General features: G+C 32.7%; 2 protein-coding genes and 1 non-coding gene across 4 annotated transcripts; 1 reads left to right on the forward strand and 2 right to left on the reverse strand.

Annotated features, from left to right (window-relative positions):
* Window positions 1–890: 890 nt before the first annotated feature.
* LOC130892008 (uncharacterized) lies at window positions 891–1,904 on the forward strand. Of its 2 annotated transcripts, XM_057797180.1 has the most exons (4): window positions 891–966; window positions 1,254–1,509; window positions 1,575–1,746; window positions 1,805–1,904. In XM_057797180.1, the coding sequence occupies exons 1-4, from the start codon at window positions 892–894 to the stop codon at window positions 1,806–1,808; spliced, it is 507 nt and encodes a 168-aa protein (XP_057653163.1). In that variant the 5' UTR covers window position 891; the 3' UTR covers window positions 1,809–1,904. The 2 variants fall into 2 exon arrangements, with proteins under 2 accessions (XP_057653163.1, XP_057653162.1); XM_057797179.1 differs by having other exon boundaries at window positions 1,254–1,904.
* Window positions 1,905–1,958: 54 nt separating this feature from the next.
* Window positions 1,959–2,074, reverse strand: Trnal-caa (transfer RNA leucine (anticodon CAA)). The gene is made up of 2 exons: window positions 2,037–2,074; window positions 1,959–2,003 (listed from the first exon to the last, which is right to left on the reverse strand). It is a non-coding gene; the product is annotated as a tRNA-Leu (tRNA).
* Window positions 2,075–2,958: 884 nt separating this feature from the next.
* On the reverse strand, window positions 2,959–18,323 carry LOC130892009 (protein lin-28 homolog). The gene is made up of 4 exons (XM_057797181.1): window positions 18,145–18,323; window positions 11,119–11,261; window positions 6,513–6,685; window positions 2,959–6,452 (listed from the first exon to the last, which is right to left on the reverse strand). The coding sequence occupies exons 1-4, from the start codon at window positions 18,170–18,172 to the stop codon at window positions 6,209–6,211; spliced, it is 588 nt and encodes a 195-aa protein (XP_057653164.1). The 5' UTR covers window positions 18,173–18,323; the 3' UTR covers window positions 2,959–6,208.
* Between the last annotated feature and the right edge of the window lie 1,856 nt (window positions 18,324–20,179).

The raw sequence follows: 20,179 nt of genomic DNA on the forward strand, positions 1-20,179 counted from the left end.
CTAAAACCCAAACGTAGGAATTTTCATGATTTTACTATAAGTATTTCGGCATATACAGATAGTTTTAACTCGTAGTGGGACACCCTGTATAAATAACACTCTATCTCTCTATCTACGTTGTCAAATTCATTTCCAATGTGCTAACGCGATATTTCAGTTGTTAAAACAATTCTGGAAATTTCTGAATTCGTCTCAGTTATCTTTTAAACGAGTTTTCCACTTCGGGGATGATAATTAAATACGGCGTATAGGGAGGCTGTGGGGAAACTAGATTTCTTTGGAAACTAAAAAGTTCGTTTAATTTAATGCAGGGAGCAGTACTAACCAGTTGCTTTATATCGTTTATTTACATATTTTTTCTTCTAAATTTATAACCAATAATAAATAATAATAATAATAATAATTAATAAGATTTATCTATTTCGAAGAATTTCGAATCCAATTAACGTATTTAGATACAGTCTTACTCGTTTAGATTTTTTATTCTCATGTAAATATTATGTCTTATTGAAAGATTTTAGTACGGGGGCTTATTTCACTATTTTTTTTCTATTTCTCGAAAACGTATCGGATGGTTTGAATCTTTTATATGAACAAATTAAGTTTCGTGGAGTCATTACTCACGAATTCGATGGTGTAACTTCCTTTTAGATGGAGTTAACAAAAAAATTTGTAAAAACTTGAGAGGAGAATAAAAAAAAACGGTTAAGTGTGACAAATGTTTTCTATACTATATATTTTTGTTCTAAGCGGCCGTACTATAAAACAGATATCTACACTTCTTCTCTGGAGATAAACAAGATGATTACATCATCGGATTTGAATACGAGCAAAAAAAAAACTTAACAGCTTTTGTATAAATAGACGGTCAGTTTTATGTTTTTGTGTATAATGATGAAGTCGTTCGTTTTGGTTAGTGTAGTGGCTCTGTGCCTAGTAGCTGTCGCACAGTCGATAGAGCTAGAGGTAAATATATCAAAACCAATTACAAATTATTTAAATCTAATACGAGGTTCGTACATAAAATAAACGTATTTTCAAATTTTGAAAATGGAAAACATGTTTGTTGGAATTGAATAATCTTTGGGGGCCGTTTCCACACCTTGTCGTTTGTTGTCATCCCATTTTTCACAAATCTTGACAGATCCTCAAAATACTACAGCTCCTTGGGTATCTTATTTTATGGACGATCCTTGTACATTCAAAAATAAAATTCATTCATTCCTAATCGTTTTTATTTTTCTTATTTGCAGCGTCTTAGGGTAAAAAGAGGTTATGGTTCTGGAGGAGGTGGAGGCGGCGGCGGCGGCGGCGGAGGTGGTAGCGGCGGAGGAGGTGGTCACAAAGGAGGTTTCAGCGGAGGAGACCACGACGCTGGTGGTTTTAATGGCGGAGGTAGAGGTGGTGGTGGAGGATTTGGCGGTGGTCAAGGAGGAGGAGGCGGATACGGCGGTGGTAAAGGCGGTGGTAGCGGCGGAGGATTCGGAGGAGGCAGTGGAGGCGGATCAGGTGAGTACAACAGCATTCAACAAAAGAAAACTTTCAATTCGACCAATAATAAATTTTTTTTCAAGGTGGTTATGGAGGATCTCACAGCGGAGGCGGTCTTGGTGGTTCTCATAGCGGAGGCGGTCTTGGTGGTTCTCATAGCGGAGGCGGTCTTGGTGGTTCTCATAGCGGAGGCGGTCTTGGCGGTTCTCACGATGGAGGTGCTTATGCATCAGCTAAAGCTAAAGCTGGATCTTAGTGAGTACAATTTTTCGAAAAATATTTATTTTGTTTCAAAATAATAATTTTTTTACAGCTAGGAAAAAGAGAACGACGAAAAGACAAGCATTATGTGATTTTTTATCTTCAATTTCAAATTTGTGTGTGTGTGTTTCAATAAATTTATAATACAGAAACATTGAGTTTTATTTACTATCAAGTTTTTTGAAAAAAAAAATAGAAAAAATTATTGTCAGAAGTGGGATTCGAACCCACGCCCACAGAGTGGACCAGAACGCTCGAATCTGATTTAATCAGACAAGGGTTACCTTGAGTCTGGCGCCTTAGACCGCTCGGCCATCCTGACATATTTGAAAACGAAATGAAGTTTCATCATAAGCCTTGATATTAGAAACACATTTTGCGTCATTAGTTTTTTCTATCAATAATAAGCGGTTAATAAAAAAAATAAGGACTAAAAGCATCCAACGATAATCCCTAAAAAGATTTTTACTGTCAAAGCTTCAATTGCCCCCAAGCAACCTTCCAAATTATAACAATTTTACTCCAACTATATTGATTTTAAAGTGAAAAGTTTCAAGCACAAAATGAAGCTCTACAAAAAAGCATTTGTACCTTTTTAATGTAAAATCACTCTTTTAGCTGTTATGAGTCAAAATATCTCGACTAGAGTCCAATTGACTATTTTTTTTAACACAAGCCTACATCAGCTCGATTACACACTTTGATATATTTTGAAATATTCTTTTTTGGGAAATCTACCCAAATAGAAAATCTAATTCAAACAAAATAAAGATATTAAAAAATTCAATAGTTTCTTTTTTAATTATAATAATAATTACAAAGAAAAGTTATGCAACACTTTATACACCATTCTTGCTTTTAAGTATTCATACTTACAAATAGTTAATTAATAGATTGCAACTCAACTTCAAAAGACAAAAGTATGACAATATACAGGGGTGTTGAATGAAAATAAAGTGATTAGAATTGTACTTTAATTTCATTTGATTCAGTAAATTATCAATCAAATTAAGTGAGATGTTGCTAGTAAACTTATAGGTTAGGTGCTACGTCTTTCATTCAGCTTAATTATTTAATTATATTTTCAAATACGTTAATATTGGGACATCCTGTAAGTAGAATAAACTTAGACGTAGATTAAAGTTCCAACAAATTAATTCAAGTGGAGCTGACAGATTAGGAAAAGGTATTAGAAATGAAACAGCATTTTTTAACTACCCTATATTATGTATATTTAGAATAATAAAAACTTTGTTATTTGGCTCGAAGACATTGTTATATTCCTGAGATGAAAAAAATCAGTCTATCAGATAGTATAAATAAGTTACATGAGGTAGATATACATTAATAAAAGTGATAATTTTAACTTAATTTTTTTCCACAAATATGGAGTATATATTTGTTGAAAATATTAAAAAATAAAAACTATAACTAAAAAACTGTTGTCTATTTCTTACTTTACGGAAATTATATTAAGTATTATATATACAGGGTGGCCATACAGTTTTACTAGATCTGATTCTATTTAAAATGATCAATTTTAGATATCCCATTAATGTAATATCCAAATTTCAAATTGTAGTTCTATATATGATCACCTTGTATATTTCTTTCAAAAATGGTCCACTTTTCAGGTACATTTACGAAAAAAAAACGAAAATGGAAACTATTCACTCTATAATAAAATCTTATAATTAATGTGATAAAATAATATCTTTACAAAATTGAGGTAGATCGTTATATAAGCCCTGATACTCGTGGTAGTTCAGGTAAATCCTAACCTAACTTTAAATTCGAAAACATGACTTAAAACAAAAAAAACGGTGTATTTCTTATTTAACGTAGGTGTCCCTTATTTTTCATTATTCTGTAGTCGACGCCAATGTTACAATTAACTCAACACTCTACGAAAAATATCTCCTAAAATTGACAACATAAAATGTATTCAAAATATCTCATCACCTGATCGCCTTGAGCAATAGTAGGGGAGACCGGTGTAGATTACAATAATACACAGGATTCTTGATGATATGAAAGGGGCTGAATGAAATGAAAATTACAAGTGTTTAGGCTAAAGCTATTGTTTCCAGAATGAAATTTGATTAAAATAAGAGGCTAGTAAAACGCAATATTCGTCAAAATGACAACTGGTTCAAAACTGATGAAACTAGAGGTAAAAATTTGAGAAGAATTTCGAAAAAGCAAGATTTTTTGTTTAGTATGGACTATATTCTTAGGGTATAGGAAATTTTCTATAATTTGGAACAAGTAAAGAATGAAAAAATGTAAACCGTATAGATTAAAACCCATTTTACGCCATTTTTAGGGTAAATTAATTTATCAGTCGTAATAACAGCTTTTTCTTGATATAAGGACTTGATTTTAGGTCTTTTTTGATTAAATAGATAGGTGAAAATTGACGTTTCGACCTATTTCGGTCTGTATTAAAATTCTTTGCAAAATTATGGTGGTTATTACAGTTAAAACCTACGTTGTTACAAACTTTAGCAGAACGCCTCGTGAAAGTGGTATATCTAAGATCATTTTTCGAGAAACTATATCCAATCACAAAAAAAAGTGAAATAAATTTTGTCAAAAGTGAAACTGCAAATAGTTTTGTTTGTATCGACCCCTATCTCCCCTAACGAGGTCAATAATCCGACGCCATCTTGTATTACGTTAAGACAACACGTCAAGTTTTTTAAAGTTATGGTTATTTTTTTACTACTGACCAAAGCACTGATGTTAATTTTACAATATAGTAATATTGTTTTAAGGAAATTAATTTTTTAACAATGAGAAATAAAATTCTGAATATATTTTACGTGGCAATATTAATAAAATTAAAAAATTAAAAACTGATAATAAAACACGCCAAAAATAAATAATGTTTTCATAATTTTGATAAAAAAATATACATATAATTCAAAAAATAACCAGGAATTAATAAATTTATCATTACAGGGGGTATCACAAAAGTTCGAGCTGCTTTTTTTCTATATACCCCCTGTATTGTACAAAATTATAAATATATATAAAATTACAAATTTTGAATTTGTTACTTACAAAAGAAAAAAACAATGGTGTCGTACTACGTCATATCTTAAACTAACCTACACGTATATAAATATCTATATATGGCATATGAAAAAATATAATTTTTTTTCCAAAAAATTACTAATATACAAAATTAGAAGGTATCCGATTTTAGACGGAAGAGAAAAACGTCATAAAATAAAACTTATTAAGTACTTAATTTCGATATGGGACAGTTAGAAAACTAATGAGATGTAAATTGAGGTTATGAAAACTGAAAACAATATTTATTCATTATGACATAACCGTTTGGTTACGTTCATACTAACACACTGTTTACACTACACCAACATTCACAATTAAACTGTTTAAAACGCGTTTTGTTTATCAAGTTGTCATCTTCAGAATACCAAGTTGGTTATCGAAACGCGTTTTAAGCAGTGTAAATGTGAGTGTTGGTGTAGTGGATGTTCATACATGATATATAAGTATATTAATACAGGGGGTAGGTGATAAGAGCAATTTAAAACTGTTGTTTACCCAAATTTAAGCCAAAACGTCTAAAATCGGACAGCCTGATTTAATACAAAATTTTTTATTCGAATGTTATTAGTCTTTCGAAGAATTCGTTTGTATTTTTTTTCACAGCACGATATGTAAATTCGATAAATTGTGAACTTTCCTAGATAACACCTTGTATGATGAAATTTTACGTAATTGCACTTCATGGAATCGCAATATTTTTGAAAACTAATCACTCTAGACGATAAATGAGTTTTATCTAATTCAATTTTCGAATTTAATAATAATTAATTAATTGCAGTGAGTTAAGTGATTAAACATTTACAAAATTATGAAAGTGCAGTTTAATTTTAGTACGAAATGTACTAAAAAACACCAGTGATATTCGCTTACTTTCTGAATAGCCCTCGTAATATAACTTGAACATATGGAGAAATAAATTTCGTAAATAAGGTTAGAAATTATTCAAATAACTAATTTGTTATATCAAAAAAGGTGTTTTTATCATATGTTTGAATATATAAAAATATTTTTTCTACGGGCTTACACAGATTGCAGATTTAAAAGTTTTTCAAGCATAAGAAGCCATCTTGGAAACAAAAGAAAATGAACCTTATTGACGTGGCATCGTATCTACTATTAATTGAAAAAATATGAATAGGTAGTAAAAATTATTTAATATAATAAATATTTTTCAAATCCCAAATCGTACCTTAAAATTAATTGATTCAAAATTACGAAATATTTTATTAAAATAAATGTAACGTGCTGACACCTAGCGTTACAACACCAAATAACTGAACACACACGGTAACTCAGTAAGGATATGAACGCCATTTTTCAACCAAAACGAAACGGAATAAAAATGGCGTCGTTTCCATTATTCTTACAGTTAACTTTACGGGTTTTTCGCGGTCGTTTCGGAGATGGAGCTACCGGTATCGTGTGATGTAGATCCGTTACGTTCACCTCCCGATGTATCGCCATCCGTGCCGCCTCCGGATTTGGGCGGACGTTCCGCCTTCGTGGGACAATCGGCGATTAGATGATCTTCACTTTTGCAATTATGGCAACGTTTAGGTTGCGGTCCAAGTTGACATTTTGAGGCTATGTGATTAGCGAATTCGCCGCAATTGTAACATCTATAAATAAAATATTATTTGTCAGTTATTATAGATTATAAATTATAACAGATGTTTCACCTTATTTTTCTAAAACGTTTCTTCGATACCGGTCGTCTGTGGGATCCTCGACAATCTCCGTTTTGTGGTCCTGTCACTCTAGTAGCTTCTAATCCTTTGTCTGTTATTTGACATTCGAATTCTACTTCTTCTTCGTCTCCCAGGGAGCGGAAACCGCTCATCTGGATCACGCTCTATAATAAACAACTCTAACATTAAAAGTGACAATATTAATGACAATCGGCGGAAATTCCCGTGTCTTCTACATTTTATAGTGTTAAAAAAAGTGTCCACCATCCACCTCTGCCTCTGACTGACCCACCAAATTCAAAATAACCTTCTCAATGTCCAAACACCATACAATCGAATCAATCCTCTCCTATATACCTGACTTTGGGAAAACCCAATACCTTCTACTTGTTATAAATCCGTGCGTGCACGTACCTTTTCACTTTTGATCGCTGACGCTCGTCGCAAGCTCGTGTCCAATCGCGGCGATCTTTCTTAATCGATTGCAAGACAAAGATCGCCGCGATCGGACACGAGCTTGCGACGAGCGTCAGCAGACACGTGCACGCACCTTTAGGAAGCTTTGTTTTACCTTCGAGCACGCGCACATCGATTTTATCGTCACGTTTAGATTGTTTTTTTCGCTGTCTCAATGATGAATCGAGAAGTCTTCTGCAAACGATCGATTTGCGACAACCGGACGTCGTTTTTATCAAAAATCCAATCGGTTCTGAAAACGAAGAAGTCGAAAAGGAATTCACGGCTCCTGTCAGTCCTCAAGCGCCGCATTTGATTAACCAATTGGAGCTCGATGATTTCGGTTTAGGTACCGAGGAAAAAATTGATATTTTCGTCGCATGTTATAACGATTTCCTATATAATGATTTATCGTAGATAAAATAGTGTATGCAACTCGTATTTAATGGTTATTCAGACATTCGCCAAGCCTCGGATCATGATTCTTATACATATCATTATTAAATAATATTAAATAATATTAAATAATAGTGATAACCCTAATTTGACTGGACTATAAAATGCGGGTCTTGAGAAAAGTAGTTCTATGATTAAAGACGTTTTTCTATGCAGCTGTGCAGCGCTGCCTACTTCCGGTTGATGTGAATATATGTCTATATCCTGATATTCTTTTCAAAGTGATCTTGCTACTTCGAGCATGAACGAAATCGTTTCTTGAAACTTTCAGTTTTTAATAACGATTCAAAAATGCAGTTATTTTCAGTTGTAACCCAAATTCTTCGAGATTTCTGTAAAATCATCTCATTTGCTGCGGCATTTCTTTTGAATTCGAATTGTTTCCCAAGCAAGAATTCAACCATCGATTTGATTAACTAGTGCCAGGTCCTGACTAAATGATGGACGTGGTATAAGTTATTTTTGTGGTGAAATAACTCAATTTCGATCAACTAAACTTTGAAATATTCGCATCATCTGTCCATTGTATACCTGGGCATTGATAGCTTCTCAATTCCACCAGACTTTCCGCTCGGATCGACCTCTTTGGGCGTTGCTACGTTTAAGGTTTAAGCGAACCAGTAAAAACTGGTTTGAAATGGATTTGGGCGAGACTTGTAACCAAAATAAACGATGTACAGTACCAAGTATTTCTGGAACCATCATCGTTGGATCCCATCTACTCCAGAAAGACCTTTACTTCGTATTTTCACAGTTTGGAATGTAAGTTTCGATACAGCGTCTTCTACATCCTTTTTGGATTATACCTGGAGTCTCTAATTACGTTTAGGCACCTAGTTTCGGAACACTGTTTCTTTTTGACTATTTAAATGCGTTTTTTGGTGCTACACCACCAGATATATCGGAATTTTGTTGGTTTAGGTCTGGTAAATAGTTTGCTGTTGCTACTTATCGAATCCCTTCTTGTTAAAGCCTCATTTTTCTCTTCAATTGAAACTAATCCTGTATTCTTCCACTGCAACTACTCTACTCCACTCTAGGTCAGAGCAGGTACTTCTGGGATCATCATCGTTGGATCCCATCTACTCCAGAAAGACCTTTACTTCGTATTTTCACAGCTTGGAATGTAAGTATGGATACAGCGTCTTCTACGTCCTTTTTGGATTATACCTGGAGTCTCTAATTACCTTTAGATATCTAGTTTCGGAAAACTGTTTCCTTTCGACTGTTTGTATACGTTTTTTGGTGCTACATCACCAGATATATCTGAATTTTGTTGGTTTAGGTCTGGTAAATAGTTTGCTGTTGCTACTTATCGAATCCCTTCTTGTTAAAGCCTCATTTTTCTCTTCAATTGAAACTAATCCTGCAACCTTCTACTGCAACTACTCTATTCTACTCTAGGTCAGACCAGGTACTTCTGGGATCATCACCGTTGGATCCCATCTACTCCAGAAAGACCTTTACTTCGTATTTTCACAGTTTGGAATGTAAGTTTCGATACAGCGTCTTCTACATCCTTTTTGGATTATACCTGGAGTCTCTAATTACGTTTAGGCACCTAGTTTCGGAACACTGTTTCTTTTTGACTATTTAAATGCGTTTTTTGGTGCTACACCACCAGATATATCTGAATTTTGTTGGTTTAGGTCTGGTAAATAGTTTGCTGTTGCTACTTATCGAATCCCTTCTTGTTAAAGCCTCATTTTTCTCTTCAATTGAAACTAATCCTGTATTCTTCCACTGCAACTACTCTACTCCACTCTAGGTCAGACCAGGTACTTCTGGGATCATCATCGTTGGATCCCATCTACTCCAGAAAGACCTTTACTTCGTATTTTCACAGTTTGGAATGTAAGTTTCGATACAGCGTCTTCTACATCCTTTTTGGATTATACTTGGAGTCTCTAGACATCTAGTTTCGGAAGACTGTTTCCTTTTGACTGTTTGAATACATTTTTTGGTGCTACACCACCAGATATATCTGAATTTTGTTGGTTTAGGTCTGGTAAATAGTTTGTTGTTGCTAAAGCCTCATTTTTTGTTTTCAGCATCAAAATAAGCTTCAGCTTCGGCGATAACCTCTTCATCGTAATCCTTTGGAGTTCTGAGAGCAGGGAAAAGTCACTGTGGAACAGATCTGGAAAATACGCTGGATGCCGTTAAGTCTAATTCATGCGTTTTGTCTTTTCGTCGATTTGTTTTTGTCTTGTTGTAACAGCTTCTTCATTTTCTTTATTTTCTTCATCATGTGCTGTGCGATTAGTTAATTTTCGATTGGATTTTAACGTTAAATGATTATTGTCGGCGAAAATTTGATATTTATTTCTACAAATCTCAATATTTTGGTCAATATTAAAAAATGTATTTTTTCTCGAGAATCTAATCGTCTTAGAACTGCTTTTAGTTAAAAAAAGAAATTAACTATTTTATTAAGAGCTATATATACACATTCTTCGATACATTCTTCTTCTTTTTATAAATTATCTCGCTTGAAAAATCTACATTCGAAAAGGTACCGCGGTTATAGTGGTAGTGACTACTACACCGAAACTCGGATAAGAATAAATTCATTTTTTAGACGTTTTATAAATATTCTGATGTTTCTATAAGAATTATTTTATACCGAATGATCGGAAAATTAATGCTGTTTAGTGTATTTGAGAAAATAAATACACTTTTATATGTAGGGGGATGATAATTTTCAACTTAACTTTTACAGGGACAACCTGTACAATCTAAAGATAACAAAAAATTCTTGTGAAAAATCCAATTAAAAATAACGAAATTTTATATAAATAAAATAGTTCTGTATCAATATATAGGGTGTTTAATTAAATTTTAGATCCAGTACGTCAAAATTTAATTAGATCGAATTTACTTGAGAACACCTTGTATAATAGCAAATGTCATACTGTCTATTTACAAAATATGATTTTATTTTTACAATGGGGTGAATTAAGGGTGTAGTAAGAATCGAATCAAACAAGTACTTGTTGCTTTAGACCTGTTAGTTTATAAAAAAAAATCGGGAAAAGAAATACAAGGGTGGAATACAATACGTTTAAGTACCTGCCCATTATTGGTTCTTTTTTCAATATTACCCAACAATATTTTTCTATTCCAATAATACCTGATTTACTGGGACTAGTTTTTACGTGAATAAAACCGGGCCCGAATGGAAATATAAACCGAAATATCGGTAATTCAAATCAAATCCTTGTTTCAACAATGTTTTTTATACGTTGTCCAATGGATACAAATCGGGAAGACGCGGTGGATGATTCCAATCGAAAACTGTGCGTAAAAAAAAATCTTATCGAGGTTCAAACTGCGAAAATAAAAGTAGTTAATTCGCTCGGAAGATAAAACCTCTTATATACAACGTTTACTCAGATAAAAAACCCTTAAAGAAGTATCAGATGGTATCAAAATTAACGAAGAAACAATCGATAATCTTAGACTAAGACCGAGGGTGGTTTAGAAAGATTTGAAACCTCCAAAATGTGATTGCTGATTGCGTCCACTGAAAGAAGTTGTAAAACCTACGACAGCGAGTAGTTTGTAGTGCCATCTGTTTAGAAACAGAGAAAACTTGTCAAATAGTCAAAGGACAAAGCAGGAAGACAAAATCCTTGGGAATTATGAAGACAGCAGCGCTTAATACCGAAACAGATTTACTTACTTGATGTACGAAAACGTCTTGGCCGCCGTCATCTGGCGTGATGAATCCCCAACCTTTTGCTACATTGAACCATTTGCATTTACCTCTTCTTAATCCGAAGCTAGCTTCGGATCCCACTTGACTGGCGCTTCCGCCTTCAGAACCTGAAGAATTATCGATAAAAATTTATTCGTAATCGTCAAATTAGGTTAATAAACTTGTAGATTATAAGGATTACCTTCAAATGAAACAAAATACGCTTTAGAAATTTTTAATTATCTACTAAAAGATCGATTACAGTTGTTTGATCAAGATCTGATACATCCGTCAATGCAAAGCTCCCTATTCGCCAGATTTAGCCCCCTGTGACTATTTTCTGTTTGCTTATTCCCTATTTAGACGATTCCTATTATAAAAAAAGTATCGAACTTGTATTGTTGGGTTATACTTCGAATTGAATATTTATTATCTAAATATTATAAAAAGGACATCTTGTTAATGGTTTAACACGAAAAAGTCCTTCGTCCAGTGTCCAAATGTCAACGGAAGTTGAATGGGCATTAAATAGTGGTCGAGTTTCTTGTTAAATTATAAATTTTTAATAGAAATTCTGTTAGATTATAAAGAGTGTAATCGTGTTTCGTATTTACCTGGACAGAAATTGAATTTCCGGTTTTTAACGAGGATACGCTTCTTAAATACGAAGTTTATTAAAAACCTTCACTATTCAACGTGCTAATCATGATTAAAAGCAATTTCAAATTATTAAACTGTCATTTAAAAAAAGAAAATTATCATACAATTTAATATTAAAGTCAAATTTGTCAATTTAGTTGGTACAAGACTTTCTATAACTTATAAAAGAAGAAGAAACTGTCATTTTTGTTATTTCACATTTGATTTTAGTTGTACAACAATTTTTCAACTGTATTTTTATCGTTTTCTCTTCATAACCTCTTAAAATATTAGAAAAAGCAGCGTTTTAACCCTTTCAACAACATTGGGACAATATATCCAACTTGGAATTCAAAAAAATCCATTGGGGTATACAAAAATTTTCTTTGTATGCAGCAACATCCAAAATGGCCGTCATGGTTGCCATCTTTTGCATTTGCTTTAGTCCGCTAGATGTCTCTAAAAGTTATTCCGCTCCATCGGTTACAAAAAAAGTTGGAAGAAGATTCTAATCGTTCAGATAATTACGCTCCACCATCCCGAGCGTTTTAATCTTCAGCTCCAGCACCTTCGGAAGGTCCTTCGACTTATGTGGAAGCCATCAACGTTCCTGGTACTGATCAGTCCACTGGGAACCGTGTAAAACTCAACCGTGACTCAAAAGACTTGGAAGTCTTCATGGTCTAAGCGTCATCTTACCATTGCAGACCAAATTAAAAAGAAAAAGTACATTTAATTGATGTATACCTTTGAGTACTTAACTACAGTTAAAAGGAGACTGAAAGAAACTGGACTCTTTTAAACTAAGAAGTTCCAGTGGACTAAATCTAGACTGTGGAACGTGGGGACGCTTTGGTGATGGTTTGGAAATGTTTTGGAGGAAAATCCACTGGATGACAATGATCCCAAGCTGTGCAAAGAGAATTTGAAGTTATTGTAAGACAAATACAAGGAAAAAATAGGCCTAGATCTTCATTTAGTGATAAAATAGATGAAGCAAAACACTAACCGTCCATTTTATGATAAAGAATCGTTTTGAGCTTATTAATAAAATGGAGGAATACCTATTTAGAGTCTTTAGATATATATTGTTAGACAAAACTCCCCATATGATGTTATGGTGTATAAATTTTCGATTAGGGACTTAATATTAGTTATCAAGAAAAGTTGAGGTTAGATTTTTCGATCTTCTCTATATTAGAAAAATTTTTATCGTGTTAATAAGATAAATAATATCAAATAATTCAAAGTTTTATATAAAATTTTTCTATTTAGTAACTACTACGCCGCTGTCCTAGGTAAATGGATCCTTTTGCAGGTATTGTTGGAAAGAAGCAAACCCTTATTAAACAACCCTTGTAAATCAACTGCATTCCCGTACGGGCCATTGTAATGCGCGGGAAAGTTTAACGTCTATTTCGGGTATTCTTCTATTTTGTATTATTTTCGGTTGAAGCATTACTTCGAATAGAACAAAGAAGGGCGAAAACTCCGAGAAAAATAACTCTAATTTCGGATAAAAAACTTCAACAAACTGTTATTCGTTTTCCTAATTTTTCTTTTTAAATGAATCATAAAACAGGCGTTTGAATAAAATATCTTTTTCAATTCTACTTGTGTAGTTCCTTCCCAACCTTCAAAATATACGTTTCGTTTCAAATTTCTCCAAAAACTTTCCATTGGACTCAATTTAGACACATTAGGAACATTCCTAGACTTTCCATTCCTACAGAAGCTTCTACAACGTCTTTTGCTTAAAGAGCAGTTGCCATGTTCTGTCCAAAACACTAAATTTCCTTCAGGATGCTTTTTTATGAAACGTTTTACAGTTTTGAGCAAAAATTATCTACCATAAACATACACCTGGACGATATTTTGTACAAAACTTTACATCATATTGATCTGCTTCCAAAATACATAGATTCCTAACAAAGAAGGTGTCGAAATGAGTAAAATGCAGTTTCCTTGACTTGCAGAATCTGCAGTCGTCGTCCTCTACCATGCCCAACGTCTTAAGGTTGTATTTAACTAAGCAGTAACTTGTTAGAAGACTTACCAGTTTCATTTCGTTTCTGGTAATCACGAGAAGCTCTTCAGTCTAATTCTACTTATGTAGTTGCTTCCCAACCTTCAAAATATACGTTTCGTTTTAAATTTCTCCAAAAACTTTCCATTGGACTCAATTTAGACACATTAGGAACATTCCTAGACTTTCCATTCCTACAGAAGCTTCTACAACGTCTTTTGCTTAAAGAGCAGTTGCCATGTTCTGTCCAAAACACTAAATTTCCTTCAGGATGCTTTTTTATGAAACGTTTTACAGTTTTGAGCAAAAATTATCTACCATAAACATACACCTGGACGATATTTTGTACAAAACTTTACATCATATTGATCTGCTTCCAAAATACATAGATTCCTAACAAAGAAGGTGTCGAAATGAGTAAAATGCAGTTTCCTTGACTTGCAGAATCTGCAGTCGTCGTCCTCTACCATGCCCAACGTCTTAAGGTTGTATTTAACTAAGCAAAAACTTGTTAGAAGACTTACCAGTTTCATTTCGTTTCTGGTAATCACGAGAAGTTTTTCACTCTTTTTAACTGTTATAATTACGAATGCTTTGGAGTGTCTTAAGCCTGGAATGTTTCTCCAACTGTTTATTTATCCATCCGAGGCATCTCGTGAGGCTACAGTAAGGCTCTAGCCCCTTTTCCTGGTATACCTTGGTGACCTGGGTTTGTTTTCACTTGGATAGTTTGGATGTACACTCAATAACATTCAAGATCTTCAAGACCGCTTGGCTATCTTAGAAAATGTGGTTTTTAGAGAGGTTTCTATCCAAGGACATTTATTTAATGATAACAACTCTACCTGACAAAGTAGAGCCTGTATTTTGGTCCAGTATAACTTCGAATCGTCTGTGTACTAGAGAGATACATTTCGAACTTGTTGACCCATGATTTTGGGTCAATCACCACTTGGAATGAGGTCCTTTGGTTTATCGCGGCTTCCTAGTTTTATTATTAGAATCCTTAGGTGATGTACCATATTTCCTGGCTTTTTTTATTGTCTGGATGAGCCTGTGGGCGTCCCTAAATGCCTCTTTATTCAATATGAGGTCGAGAGAATTCAGATTCAGTAATGTTTCTAAGGATTCTTGTTTTTCTGAGCTGATGTTTTTCCAACAACATTTTCGAATTAAATTTTCTGTGTCTTTCGTAATAAACTTCTGACTTTTCTTCATCGTCGTTATTTTTATCACTTAGACTTCTAAGTTTTCATTTTTGTTCAATTTGTTGCTTTTCAGTATACTTGGTGGTCAATTTTCATGATTCTCGAGCAATTATTCCAAAATATAGAAATAAAACAGTTCCAAAAAGTCACTGTCGGAACGAAAGGCGTAATTTTTCAAAAATTTTGCGTTTTTTAATTATTTTTTTACGTGAAATCGTGAAATCTAATTGAGAGTACTCAAAAACAAATTTTAAAAGTTCTGGTGTAAAGATTCTTATTCAAAAATTTATTATTTCGAAAGTTTTATGGTTCTTTTTCGAAATTGAATGTTTTCCAAAAGCATACATTGCAACCAAGCCTTAACTCGAACTGAGGATGAAGTTTAAGTCTCGAAACTTGATTTTTGTTCAATTTGTTGCTTCTCAGTGTACTTGGTGGTCAATTTTCATGATTCTTGAGAAATTATATAAAAATACAGAAATAAAACAGTTCCAGAAAGTCACTGTCGAAACGAAAGGCGTAATTTTTCAAAAATTTTGCGTTTTTTAACTATTTTTTTTTACGTGAAATCTTGAAATCTAATTGAGAGTACTCAAAAACAAATTTTCAAAGTCTTGGAGTAAAGATTCTTATTCAAAAATTTATTATTTCGAATTTTTTATGGTTCTTTTTCGAAATTGAATGTTTTTCAAAAGCATACATGGCAACCAAGACAAAACTCGAACTGTCGATGAAGTTTAAGTCTCGAAACTTGATTTTTGTTCAATTTGTTGCTTTTCAGTATACTTGGTGGTCAATTTTCATGATTCTCGAGCAATTATTCCAAAATATAGAAATAAAACAGTTCCAAAAAGTCACTGTCGAAACGAAAGGCGTAATTTTTCAAAAATTTTGCGTTTTTTAATTATTTTTTTACGTGAAATCGTGAAATCTAATTGAGAGTACTCAAAAACAAATTTTGAAAGTTCTGGTGTAAAGATTCTTATTCAAAAATTTATTATTTCGAAAGTTTTATGGTTCTTTTTCGAAATTGAATGTTTTCCAAAAGCATACATTGCAACCAAGCCTTAACTCGAACTGAGGATGAAGTTTAAGTCTCGAAACTTGATTTTTGTTCAATTTGTTGCTTCTCAGTGTACTTGGTGGTCAATTTTCATGATTCTTGAGAAATTATATAAAAATACAGAAATAAAACAGTTCCAGAAAGTCACTGTCGAAACGAAAGGCGTAATTTTTCAAAAATTTTGCGTTTTTTAACTATTTTTTTTACGTGAAATCGTGAAATCTAATTGAGAGTACTCAAAAACAAATTTTCAAAGTCTTGGAGTAAAGATTCTTATTCAAAAATTTATTATTTCGAATTTTTTATGGTTCTTTTTCGAAATTGAATGTTTTTCAAAAGCATACATGGCAACCAAACCTAAACTAGAACTGACGATGAAGTTTAAGTCTCGAAATTTGATTTTTCGACGACATTCGCATTTATCTCGTGATTGACAAGAAATACAAAAAAAATTCGAACAACAAACCTACAAGAAAGGTCTTAATTGAATTTTCTACAGGTTTGTTTCTCAAATTTTTTTTGTATTTCTTGTCAATCACGAGATAAATGCGAATGTCGTGGAAAAATCAAATTTCGAGACTCAAACCTCATCGCCCGTTCGAATTTTGTCTTCATCGCCATGTATATTTTTAAAAAACACTCAATTTTGTATTTTGTATTGTCAATGTTGTTTCCCTCGGTGATAACTTCGTCAGATTGTATGTTAAATGATGTTAAATATTTTTCGTGTGGAGCAACGTATATTAACCCAATTCTCGTGCATGGGTATGACCTTGTTGGAAAGCTGAATACGGAATGTAAACAAAACATTCGACTTCGTTGAGGTATGTAGCGTGTACGCACTTCTTGGTATTTTCATTTAATCACTTCCCAGATCTTTCAACCGAAATAACTCGAAGAAATGACACCGTGATTCATAAATACACAGTTCAACGTATTAGTCATTATTGCCAGAATGAAATTATTGATTACGGTAAAGTGATTTAACAAAATCGATAAATAAACAACAGATTTTAATTGTTCTAATATAACTTTGTAGTATTTGAACCCGAAGATAGGATACAAACTGTTTTTACACCCAATAAGTTCATTGCTAGTGTTTTTTTGGTTCTAAAAGTGTTTAGAAAACACTGAAACGGTACATTATACTGATGTGTTCACATTAGGTGTAAACCGCAGTTGTTATTTGTTTGAAAACGTTTGAATATGTAAATAATATTTATTATTAGTGTGTTATTATTGAAAATACTCATTAAAAAGTGTAAATACAAATATTTTCATTCACTTATTAGTCTGATTTTTCTTAGAAATGATCCAGCAGCATTTATTTACCTGTAGGGTTCGGAAAAATCAATGGAAACCAATCGTGGATGACGAATCATTCTTCAACACGACAACGCAAGAATTAGTTCAATCAAAAACGTTTTTGAACAGTAAAAACATCGAATTTATGGAATATATCAAATAAATATCCAAATATTTACGACTTTTGATAGGGCACAAACTGTTTTTACACCCAATAAGTTCATTGCTAGTGTTTTTTTGGTTCTAAAAGTGTTTAGAGAACACTAAAACGGTACATTATACTGATGTGTTCACACTAGGTGAAAACCGCATTTGTTACTTGTTTCGAAACGTTTAAATAAGTAAATAATCATTTTATATTTAATATTAGTGTATTATTAATGAAAATATTCATTAAAAAGTATAAATAAAAATATTTTAATCCTCTTTTAACATCAATTACACTTTATTTTGTTTTGTCATCGTTCTGTTGGACCCTAGTTGATTATTTCTTTATTTATTCATCTTCTTTTATTTATTTTAACTTGTATTTACACAAAATTTTTGCTATGTCGTAATAAATCACGTTTTTATTGCCTTTTCGTAACATTCTTTTTTATTTTTCAATTTTGGGTTGTAAACCGCCAAAACCAGCACACGTGATTTATATAACAGACTTATAAGAAATAAAACGTTTTTATTTTTGTTTCCAAATAATATTTCACTGTAAAAAATTCAGTTTTTAGCGTATAAATTGATATTTATATGAAATATAACGAAAAATTTCTTACTTTTCCCATTTTCCAGATCTCCCTCCATAGATACAACACAAAACAATCAAACAAAATCAGCAAATATAAAAAACAAAAATAAAAACAAACGAAAACAAACAACGCGTCTTACAGCAACTAAACCATTATTGGAAAATGAACGATATACCCTTTCTCATGGGCTTCTAGATCCGTACTACGACTCTAGGACCCAGGGAACCTTAAAAAAAACATTCGAGGCCATTGAAACGTCTATTTTCTTATATAGAGCGTAGATAAAGTCTATTTTCCCGTAAAGTTCTTCTCTTGTTTGGTATTTCATAGTTTACTATGATAGTGACTAAAGAATGCGTTATCATTCATAAAATTCTTTACTGGAAACCATAGGCGTCGCCGAATTATTACAAAAGGGTTTAATTCTTTTTATTTTCAAACTTAATAAACATACGAGGGCTGCTACTAACAATAATTGATTAAAACTTAAGTAGCAACCCTCGTAATAAACAAAATCAGCATCGACTGCCATTTTCATGCAAGTACAGTGAGATTTAGTCAAGCAAATGGCTGATCAGTGACAGGTTGTTGTTTGTTAGGTTATGTTAGGTTAGGGTAAGCGCAAAATAGCCATCAACAAAAAGAAATTAGTTGCTGGTGCAGTTACTGTAGAGAATTCGATAACTGAATCAGATTTGAAGGTGTAGATGAATTCAGTAAACTCAAATTCCATTAAAACCGAATTGTTTATACCAATTAGCTGTTAAAAATGATCGAGGATAGCTCAGAACCGAATCAAATAGTTTGTCAATGATACACATCACAAAGAATCATGTTTGATTTCAAGTTTACTGATTCTTGGTGTATCGGTTTTCCATAGAACTACAAATTTCCACATTCGGGATAGTAGCTGTCCATTTTGGATCAAGTTTAGCTTCTTCTGACTATTCTACCAGCCACTCCAACCGTTTCTCTTAGCTCTTGTTGGGATTAAGCGTGAATTAATCATCGCGACGTCGACGAAAGTTAAAAGTTGCTTGATATCGATGGTACACTCTGGAAACAGCTGATTGACTCATGTTCAGCACACAGGCCACAAACCTAGTTGACTGATGAGATGTCTGTATCAAAAGCTGCGAACTTCTACAAAATCTTTGTTTCTTTCGTGCTGTTTTTGATTCTTCTTTGTTAACTGTTTCTTCTTGTGTTTATCCTCGTAATATTCTGGTTCTCGTTTGTTTTATCTCTTTTTTTCCACTTTATAGTCGATTATTTATATTTCTTTCTGTTTTATCCAATTCCTTTACATTCTCTTCTTTATTTTTTATTCTTTCTTCTACATTATCTCAGTTTCTTTCGTTCTATTTTTGATTCTTCTTTGTTAACTGTTTCTTCTTGTGTTTATCCTCGTAATATTCTCTGGTTCTCGTTTGTTTTATCTCTTTTTTTCCCTTTATAGTCGATTATCTATATTTCTTTTTGTTTTATCCAATTCCTCCACATCCTTTTCCTTATTTTTTATTCGTTCCTCTACATTATATCAGTTTCTTTCGTGCTGTTTTTGATTCTTCTTTGTTAACTGTTTCTTCTTGTGTTTATCCTCGTAATATTCTGGTTCTCGTTTGTTTTATCTCTTTTTTTCCACTTTATAGTCGATTATTTATATTTCTTTCTGTTTTATCCAATTCCTTTACATTCTCTTCTTTATTTTTTATTCTTTCTTCTACATTATCTCAGTTTCTTTCGTTCTATTTTTGATTCTTCTTTGTTAACTGTTTCTTCTTGTGTTTATCCTCGTAATATTCTCTGGTTCTCGTTTGTTTTATCTCTTTTTTTCCACTTTATAGTCGATTATTTATATTTCTTTTTGTTTTATCCAATTCCTTTACATTCTCTTCTTTATTTTTTATTCTTTCTTCTACATTATCTCAGTTTCTTTCGTTCTATTTTTGATTCTTCTTTGTTAACTGTTTCTTCTTGTGTTTATCCTCGTAATATTCTGGTTCTCGTTTGTTTTATCTCTTTTTTTCCACTTTATAGTCGATTATTTATATTTCTTTTT

Source organism: Diorhabda carinulata, chromosome 3, assembly GCF_026250575.1.
Source record: "Diorhabda carinulata isolate Delta chromosome 3, icDioCari1.1, whole genome shotgun sequence".
NCBI lineage: Eukaryota > Metazoa > Arthropoda > Insecta > Coleoptera > Chrysomelidae > Diorhabda > Diorhabda carinulata.